Source organism: Oncorhynchus clarkii, unplaced genomic scaffold (genome assembly GCF_045791955.1).
Source record: "Oncorhynchus clarkii lewisi isolate Uvic-CL-2024 unplaced genomic scaffold, UVic_Ocla_1.0 unplaced_contig_811_pilon_pilon, whole genome shotgun sequence".
Lineage (NCBI taxonomy): Eukaryota > Metazoa > Chordata > Actinopteri > Salmoniformes > Salmonidae > Oncorhynchus > Oncorhynchus clarkii.
Window position 1 is genome coordinate 52,016 of NW_027260964.1, and position 10,717 is coordinate 62,732.

General features: G+C 48.7%; 1 protein-coding gene and 1 pseudogene across 1 annotated transcript in view; one reads left to right on the plus strand and one right to left on the minus strand.

The window, feature by feature from the left end:
* The window catches only part of LOC139402699 (voltage-gated delayed rectifier potassium channel KCNH8-like), a 31,818-nt gene extending 30,300 nt beyond the window's left edge, over positions 1-1,518 (plus strand). Inside the window, exons 13-15 of the mRNA XM_071146598.1 lie at positions 206-306; positions 585-637; positions 793-1,518. Coding sequence (XP_071002699.1) covers positions 206-306; positions 585-637; positions 793-1,188 — 550 coding nt within the window. The 3' untranslated portion in view covers positions 1,189-1,518. The remainder of the gene's footprint in view (positions 1-205; positions 307-584; positions 638-792) is intronic.
* A 230-nt stretch (positions 1,519-1,748) lies between these two features.
* On the minus strand, positions 1,749-9,492 carry LOC139402698 (gamma-crystallin S-like; annotated as a pseudogene).
* Between the last annotated feature and the right edge of the window lie 1,225 nt (positions 9,493-10,717).

Here is a 10,717-nt window from a genome sequence, read left to right on the forward strand (position 1 = left end):
GATATACATGTCTGTTTCTCTCTCTCTCTCTCTCTCTCTCTCTCTCTCTCTCTCTCTCTCTCTCTCTCTCTCTCTCTCTCTCTCTCTCTCTCTCTCTCTCTCTCTCTCTCTCTCTCTCTCTCTCTCTCTCTCTCTCTCTCTCTCTCTCTCTCTCTCTCTCTCTCTCTCCTTCACCCCATCTCTCTTTCTCTTTCTGTATCTCTAGGTTTGTGGATGGCATTGAAACAGACAGTGGTAGTGGTTTGGGCCAGAAGTTTGACTTCAGCCCCAGTGTTACCCAGAACATCCCACCCAGCTCTAGTCCAGGTAGGCTGCATTCATAACCTCCTAAACACAATACTGTACAGCATTTCTATGCATAGTGATATCATTTGATCTAGATGAACACACACAACTGTTCTGGGATATTTCAATGTGCTGCTAAGTGTGTTTTTCTCTCTCTTTCTCCCCCTCTCTCTCTCTCCTCTCTCCCCCTCTCTCTCTCTCTCTCTCCTCTCTCTCTCTCTCTCTCTCTCTCTCTCTCTCTCTCTCTCTCTCTCTCTCTCTCTCTCTCTCTCTCTCTCTCTCTCTGTGTCTTTCTACAGGAATGCAGGAGGATGCAGAGACTGTACAGACTATTACTAAACTGACAGAAGAGGTGAGTGACATACGGAAGCACCACTGAGGAATAACTGCCATTCCTAGACTGGATTTTAATGGCAATTCTTAACTTTGCCCTATTCGTTCCTCCCTCTCCCCTTCTCCCTGCCCTATGCCCTACTCTCTCCCTGCCCATGTCCTGCCCCCTCCCAGATGACTAGCCTATCCCTGCAGGTGTCACAGGTCAGCCAGGACCTCCAGGAAATGACACGGCTTCTCAAGCCCCTCCTCCAGCCTCTCCTCCTCCAAGGCTCTTCCCAGTCCATCCTCTCCTCCCTTATGGCTGCCCTGACTCCGCCCACCAGTGAGACTCTCAGTAGCTCCGCCCCTCCACCTCCCAAAACTCCTTCCAACACCAACTTACTGCTGTTGGAAGATACAGAGATAGAGGGGGAGAGGAGACACCCGGATCGCCACTTTCAGACACCTTCCGGGGGTCTGACAACCGTCCCCCAGCCCCATCCTCACTCGTCTTCTACAGGGGCAGAGATGACCCCAACTAGCCCTGTTCAGCTCAGCTTCATCGACGAGGAGAGGCCCACTGTCTGAGAGAAAGGATTCACCAACACAGGACTGGCATGACGAGACTGGCATCATGGCATGGCTGGCATGACACCCCTCATATCACTGCATGAGGCACATGGCTGCCCTGGGTTACTGTTTATTTAATACTAAGATAACATGAAGTAAGTTATTATTACCAAATGTATTTATTCCTAATATGAAATGTTATGACCTGACAAGTTGTTGTTATACCATATCTATCACTGGCTATGACCAAATGAAACACAGCAAAAATATAAAAGTCTTGTTTAACAGTTTAGGCTCTAGAGTTGGTTTGGCGCAGAGTGACTGCAGAGAGGATCTTGTCCATTGGTTGTCGGCTGTATTAGACATTATCAGACTTACACCAAACACACAATAAAAACACAACTCGTCTGCTGCTTGCCAGTCAGGGTTTTATTTTAGCTGGTGGCCGTGGCTCAGTGTTAGGTCCATCTCTTTGTGCCCACTGGTTGGTGCTAAGAACGGTAGTAGATGACTTGATCGAGCATTGGGCAGGAGGGATCGGATTGGTTGGGCGAGAGGGGGACAACTCTAGACCCTGGTTACTCAGTGAGGCGTCTGAAGGACTGGACGTTGGGACACACCGCGCCCCAGTCCGTGGGCTTGCGGTACTCGCCCTTCTCCAGGAGATACTGACGGCCCTTGTAGTCGGGGTGCTCGTAGAAGACCCACCAGCCTCCCAGCACCTTGCAGGAGTGCACCTCGCGCCAGTGGAACTTCTCCAGCATGGAGGGGCAGTCCTCAATGGCCTCGAACGCCTGGCCTGCCAAGTCTCCCTTCCCGTACAGCTGCAGCTTGTAGGGGACACCGCTAGCCTGGAGGAGGGGGCATCAGAGGGGAGGGCAGGATGGGTCAAACAGAAGGAAGCAGAGACATATAGAAAGACGTCAGACATATTCTGGATCTCATTCTCAGATCTCTACAATTCAAGATGATCAACATGATTTAAATACAGAATGTTACACCAGCTGCATGCTGGGTAAGTCTAGTCTATGTTACTGCTACATTAATACTGAATGTTACACAGGCTGCATTCTGGGTAAGTCTAGTCTATGTTACTGCTACATTAATACTGAATGTTACACCAGCTGCATGCTGGGTAAGTCTAGTCTATGTTACTGCTACATTAATACTGAATGTTACACAGGCTGCATTCTGGGTAAGTCTAGTCTATGTTACTGCTACATTAATACTGAATGTTACACAGGCTGCATGCTGGGTAAGTTTAGTCTATGTTACTGCTACATTAATATAGAATGTTACACAGGCTGCATAATGGGTAAGTCTAGTCTATGTTACTGCTACATTAATATAGAATGTTACACCAGCTGCATGCTGGGTAAGTCTAGTCTATGTTACTGCTACATTAATATAGAATGTTACACCAGCTGCATGCTGGGTAAGTCTAGTCTATGTTACTGCTACATTAATACTGAATGTTACACCAGCTGCATGCTGGGTAAGTCTAATCTAAGTTCCTGCTACATTACATTGATATTTCATAACTCCCTGTAATTATCTCTGATTAAGACAAAAACAACTGTACATACTGTATATTTGTGTATTTCTAGAACAGATACACAGTATTTATGTAACTCTATCAATGTAATGTCTACATGGTCAATATCATTGACCTAAAATGACACCATAGAAACAGATAACACAGATGGGACAATATCTACATAACAATATCTATATAACAATATATATTTAACAATATCTAAATAATAATATCTACAATTCCCCTAGAGTCAAAAAACAGATCTAGAAGTTTGATGAACACTGACTCAGGTGTGAATGGAACTGTATTCACTGTTTAGTGCACTACTTTAGACCAGGACCCATAGGACATAGTGCACTAGTTTAGACCAGGGGACATAGGGCATAGTGCACTACTTTAAACCAGGGGACATAGGACATAGTGCACTACTTTAAACCAGGGGACATAGGGCATAGTGCACTACTTTAGACCAGGACCCATAGGACATAGTGCACTACTTTAGACCAGAACCCATAGGACATAGGACACTATTTTAGACCAGGGGACATAGGACATAGTGCACTACTTTAGACCAGGACCCATAGGACATAGTGCACTACTTTAGACCAGGGGACATAGGACATAGTGCACTACTTTAGACCAGGACCCATAGGACATAGTGCACTACTTTAGACCAGAACCCATAGGACATAGTGCACTACTTTAGACCAGAACCCATAGGACATAGTGCACTAGTTTAGACCAGGGGACATAGGGCATAGTGCACTACTTTAGACCAGGACCCATAGGACATAGTGCACTACTTTAGACCAGAACCCATAGGACATAGTGCACTACTTTAGACCAGAACCCATAGGACATAGGACACTATTTTAGACCAGGGGACATAGGACATAGTGCACTACTTTAGACCAGGACCCATAGGACATAGTGCACTACTTTAGACCAGGGGACATAGGACATAGTGCACTACTTTAGACCAGGACCCATAGGACATAGTGCACTACTTTAGACCAGGACCCATAGGACATAGGACACTACTTTAGACCAGGGGACATAGGACATAGTGCACTACTTTAGACCAGGACCCATAGGACATAGTGCACTACTTTAGACCAGGGGACATAGGGCATAGTGCACTACAGTAGACCAGGGGACATAGGACATAGTGCACTACTTTAGACCAGGACCCATAGGACATAGTGCACTACTTTAGACCAGGACCCATAGGACATAGGACACTACTTTAGACCAGGGGACATAGGGCATAGTGCACTACTTTAGACCAGGACCCATAGGACATAGGACACTACTTTAGACCAGGGGACATAGGACATAGTGCACTACTTTAGACCAGGACCCATAGGACATAGGACACTACTTTAGACCAGGGGACATAGGACATAGTGCACTACTTTAAACCAGGACCCATAGGACATAGTGCACTACTTTAGACCAGGGGACATAGGACATAGTGCACTACTTTAGACCAGGACCCATAGGACATAGTGCACTACTTTAGACCAGGACCCATAGGACATAGTGCACTACTTTAGACCAGAACCCATAGGACATAGTGCACTAGTTTAGACCAGGGGACATAGGGCATAGTGCACTACTTAGACCAGGGGACATAGGGCATAGTGCACTACTTTAGACCAGGACCCATAGGACATAGGACACTATTTTAGACCAGGGGACATAGGACATAGTGCACTACTTTAGACCAGGACCCATAGGACATAGTGACACTACTTTAGACCAGGGGACATAGGACATAGGACCAGGACATAGGACATAGTGCACTACTTTAGACCAGGACCCATAGGACATAGTGCACTACTTTAGACCAGGACCCATAGGACATAGGACACTACTTTAGACCAGGGGACATAGGACATAGTGCACTACTTTAGACCAGGACCCATAGGACATAGTGCACTACTTTAGACCAGGGGACATAGGGCATAGTGCACTACTTTAAACCAGGACCCATAGGACATAGTGCACTACTTTAGACCAGGGGACATAGGGCATAGTGCACTACTTTAAACCAGGACCCATAGGACATAGTGCACTACTTTAGACCAGGGGACATAGGGCATAGTGCACTACTTTCGACGAGGGACACAGAAAATACCTTTCTCTCTTCTACACTACACCACCTCTTTACCATAATGGCTCATCCACTTACAAAGTGAACCATCTTGCAGGAGCAGACATGGTCGTTGAGGCCCATCCAGCGCTGGTAGTCGGGGTACTCTCCCCTGGTCAGTACATACTGGTAGTCGGGGTACTCTCCCCTGGTCAGTACATACTGGTAGTCGGGGTACTCTCCCCTGGTCAGTACATACTGGTAGTCGGGGTACTCTCCCCTGGTCAGTACATACTGGTAGTCGGGGTACTCTCCCCTGGTCAGTACATACTGGTAGTCGGGGTACTCTCCCCTGGTCAGTACATACTGGTAGTCGGGGTACTCTCCCCTGGTCAGTACATACTGGTAGTCGGGGTACTCTCGCCTGGTCAGTACATACTGGTAGTCGGGGTATTCTCCCCTGGTGAGTACATACTGGTAGTCGGGGTAATCTCCCCTGGTCAGTACATACTGGTAGTCGGGGTACTCTCCCTGGTAGTCGGGGTAATCTCCCCTGGTCAGTACATACTGGTAGTCGGGGTATTCTCCCCTGGTCAGTACATACTGGTAGTCGGGGTACTCTCCCCTGGTCAGTACATACTGGTAGTCGGGGTACTCTCCCCTGGTCAGTACATACTGGTAGTCGGGGTACTCTCCCCTGGTCAGTACATACTGGTAGTCGGGGTATTCTCCCCTGGTCAGTACATACTGGTAGTCGGGGTACTCTCCCCTGGTCAGTACATACTGGTAGTCGGGGTACTCTCCCCTGGTCAGTACATACTGGTAGTCGGGGTACTCTCCCCTGGTCAGTACATACTGGTAGTCGGGGTACTCTCCCCTGGTCAGTACATACTGGTAGTCGGGGTACTCTCCCCTGGTCAGTACATACTGGTAGTCGGGGTATTCTCCCCTGGTCAGTACATACTGGTAGTCGGGGTATTCTCCCCTGGTCAGTACATACTGGTAGTCGGGGTACTCTCCCCTGGTCAGTACATACTGGTAGTCGGGGTACTCTCCCCTGGTCAGTACATACTGGTAGTCGGGGTAATCTCCCCTGGTCAGTACATACTGGTAGTCGGGGTATTCTCCCCTGGTCAGTACATACTGGTAGTCGGGGTACTCTCCCCTGGTCAGTACATACTGGTAGTCGGGGTAATCTCCCCTGGTCAGTACATACTGGTAGTCGGGGTACTCTCCCCTGGTCAGTACATACTGGTAGTCGGGGTAATCTCCCCTGGTCAGTACATACTGGTAGTCGGGGTACTCTCCCCTGGTCAGTACATACTGGTAGTCGGGGTATTCTCCCCTGGTCAGTACATACTGGTAGTCGGGGTACTCTCCCCTGGTCAGTACATACTGGTAGTCGGGGTATTCTCCCCTGGTCAGTACATACTGGTAGTCGGGGTACTCTCCCCTGGTCAGTACATACTGGTAGTCGGGGTACTCTCCCCTGGTCAGTACATACTGGTAGTCGGGGTACTCTCCCCTGGTCAGTACATACTGGTAGTCGGGGTACTCTCCCCTGGTCAGTACATACTGGTAGTCGGGGTACTCTCCCCTGGTCAGTACATACTGGTAGTCGGGGTATTCTCCCCTGGTCAGTACATACTGGTAGTCGGGGTACTCTCCCCTGGTCAGTACATACTGGTAGTCGGGGTACTCTCCCCTGGTCAGTACATACTGGTAGTCGGGGTACTCTCCCCTGGTCAGTACATACTGGTAGTCGGGGTACTCTCCCCTGGTCAGTACATACTGGTAGTCGGGGTACTCTCCCCTGGTCAGTACATACTGGTAGTCGGGGTACTCTCCCCTGGTCAGTACATACTGGTAGTCGGGGTACTCTCGCCTGGTCAGTACATACTGGTAGTCGGGGTACTCTCCCCTGGTCAGTACATACTGGTAGTCGGGGTACTCTCCCCTGGTCAGTACATACTGGTAGTCGGGGTACTCTCCCCTGGTCAGTACATACTGGTAGTCGGGGTATTCTCCCCTGGTCAGTACATACTGGTAGTCGGGGTACTCTCCCCTGGTCAGTACATACTGGTAGTCGGGGTACTCTCCCCTGGTCAGTACATACTGGTAGTCGGGGTATTCTCCCCTGGTCAGTACATACTGGTAGTCGGGGTACTCTCCCCTGGTCAGTACATACTGGTAGTCGGGGTACTCTCCCCTGGTCAGTACATACTGGTAGTCGGGGTACTCTCCCCTGGTCAGTACATACTGGTAGTCGGGGTACTCTCCCCTGGTCAGTACATACTGGTAGTCGGGGTATTCTCCCCTGGTCAGTACATACTGGTAGTCGGGGTATTCTCCCCTGGTCAGTACATACTGGTAGTCGGGGTACTCTCCCCTGGTCAGTACATACTGGTAGTCGGGGTACTCTCCCCTGGTCAGTACATACTGGTAGTCGGGGTACTCTCCCCTGGTCAGTACATACTGGTAGTCGGGGTACTCTCCCCTGGTCAGTACATACTGGTAGTCGGGGTACTCTCGCCTGGTCAGTACATACTGGTAGTCGGGGTACTCTCCCCTGGTCAGTACATACTGGTAGTCGGGGTATTCTCCCCTGGTCAGTACATACTGGTAGTCGGGGTACTCTCCCCTGGTGAGTACATACTGGTAGTCGGGGTATTCTCCCCTGGTCAGTACATACTGGTAGTCGGGGTACTCTCCCCTGGTCAGTACATACTGGTAGTCGGGGTAATCTCCCCTGGTCAGTACATACTGGTAGTCGGGGTACTCTCCCCTGGTCAGTACATACTGGTAGTCGGGGTATTCTCCCCTGGTCAGTACATACTGGTAGTCGGGGTACTCTCCCCTGGTCAGTACATACTGGTAGTCGGGGTACTCTCCCCTGGTCAGTACATACTGGTAGTCGGGGTACTCTCCCCTGGTCAGTACATACTGGTAGTCGGGGTATTCTCCCCTGGTCAGTACATACTGGTAGTCGGGGTAATCTCCCCTGGTCAGTACATACTGGTAGTCGGGGTACTCTCCCCTGGTCAGTACATACTGGTAGTCGGGGTAATCTCCCCTGGTCAGTACATACTGGTAGTCGGGGTATTCTCCCCTGGTCAGTACATACTGGTAGTCGGGGTACTCTCCCCTGGTCAGTACATACTGGTAGTCGGGGTACTCTCCCCTGGTCAGTACATACTGGTAGTCGGGGTACTCTCCCCTGGTCAGTACATACTGGTAGCCGGTGTAGTTGGGTCTCTCATAGGCCACCCAGACACCACTCTCCACCCTGATGGAGTTGCAGCGGCTCAGGTAGGAATGGAAGTCTGTGCAGTCGCTGTCACACTCATAGCTTCAGCCCTGGTAGTTCCTGTCCTCATAGAACACGATCTGGAGAGACAGAATACAATAGACTGTATTCTGATAACAGATTGACCTCTATTGTTGTCCCCTTGAGCCAAATCTAATGTCCACTTGGAACCATTAAAAGACTTTGTATCCTGACTCGGTACTACTAGTGTTTACTACTGATCACATCACATTTTATTGGTCACGTGGACATATTTTGTGCAGCAAAATGCTTATGTTCCTGACTCCAACAGTGCAGTAATTCCTAACAAAACAAAACAATACACGCAAATCCCCATAATAATAATAATAATAATAATAATAATAATAATAATAATAATAATAATAATAATAATAATAATAATAATAATAATAATAATAATAATAATACAAATGTAAAAATATTAGAATGAGCAATATCAGAGTCCGGAATATATTGTCAATATATACAGTATGTGTATTTTGGTGTGTATAGACGGTATGGACAGTATATGAATAGAAAATGTGTGCACAGCGGTAGTTGACCAGAATACAGTATATACATATAAAGTGGGTAAAACAGTATGTAAACATTATTAAAGTGACCAGTGTTCAATGTCTATGTACAGCAGCAGTCTCTAAGGTACAGGGTTGAGTACCGGGTGGTAGCCGGCTAGTAACAGTGACTAAGTTCAGGGCAGGGTACTGAGCGGAGGCCGACTGTTTGTGACTGTTTAACAATCTGATGGCTTGGAGATAGAAGCTGTTAATCAGTCTCTCGGTCCCAGCTTTGATGCACCTGTACTGTCTCCTCCTTCTAGATGGTAGCGGGGTGAACAGGCTGTGGCTCGGGTGGCTGAGGTCCTTGATGATCTTCTTGGCCTTCCTGTAACACCGGGTGCTGTAATTGTCCTGAAGGGCAGGCAGTGTGGCCCAGGTGATGCGTTGGGCTGACCGCACCACCCTCTGAAGAGCCTTTCGGTTGTGGACAGTGCAGTTGCTGTACCAGGCAGTGATACAGCTCGACAGGATGCTCTCAATTGTACATCTGTAAAAGTTTGTGAGGGTCTTAGGTGACAAGCCAAATTTCTTCAGCCTCCTGAGGTTGAAGAGGCGCTGTTGCTCCTTCTTCACCACACTGTCTGTGTGGATGGACTATTTCAGTTATCAGTTGTTAGTATGCAGAAAAACTTGCAGATTTTCACCTTCTCAACTGCGGCCCGTCGATGTGGATACGGGGGTGCTCCCTCTGCTGTTTCCTGACATCCATGATCAGCTCCTTCATTTTGTTGACGTTGAGGGAGAGGTTATTTTCCTGGCACCACTCAGCCAGGGCCCTCACCTCCTCCCTGTAGGCTCTCGTCATTGTTTGTAATCAGGTCTGCCACTGTTGTGTGCAAACTTGGTGACTGAGTTGGAGACGTGCGTGGTCACGCAGTCATGGGTGAACAAGGAGTACAGGAGGGGGCTGAGCATTCACCCCTATGGGACACCAGTGTTGAGGATCTGCGTAGTGGAGGTGTTGTTGCCTACCTTCACCACCTGGGGTTGGCCCATCGGGAAGTCCAGGACCCAGATGCACAGAGCGGGGTTCAGACCCAAGGCCCTGAGCTTTGTGATGCGCTTGGAGGGCACTATGGTGTTGAATGCTGAGCTGTAGTTGATGAGCAGCATTCTTACATAGGTATTACTCTTATCCAGATGGGATAGTGCAGTGCGATGGCGATTGCATCATCCGTGAATCTGTTTGGGTGGTATTGTAGTGGATCTAGGGTGTTGGGTAAGGTGGAGGTGATATGATCCTTGACTTGGTTATAACAGACCAAATGCACCAACCACACTATCTGACAACATCAAAACATAGACTACTGCACCAACCGCTCCCCACACTATCTGACAACATCAAAACATAGACTACTACACCAACCGCTCCCCACACTATCTGACAACATCAAAACGCAGGGGGGGCTGACCCCGTGAACAGCCCCTCATAACCCCACTGAGGTAAACACACAAACAGATACACACACATGCCAATATTATAAACATCAAGACACTAACTAACCGACAGACACACACACACACCAAATCACTTTTCACACAGCTGGTTTTAATAAACATTCACCACAGGAGGTTGGTAGCACCATAGTTGGGGAGGATGGGCTCGTGGTAATGACTGGAGCGGAATCAGTGGAACGGTATCAAATACATCAAACACATGGTTTCTATGGTTTCCAGGTGTTTGATGCCATTCCATTGACTGCCATTCCATTGAGCCGTCCTCCCCTCGGCAACCTCCTGTGCCACACACATACCGACACACACATTAATAACAATATCAGTGCCACAGCCAAGACCTCTGCCAAAATGTGAGATCCCAGATGAGTTGGATTATTGCGTTCCAGGACATTGAGAGAACAGAACTGCTGAGTCAGCTATTGATTATCAAAATACCAACATAATCAATAGCTGCACCGTTTCATCCAATAATCAAGCTGGAAAGCAGCTGTCATTCAAGTCAACGACCAATCATTACAGCATTAGGCTACTGCTGGGTTGTGACAGAGCCGTGGCACCCGCCCAATGAGGGG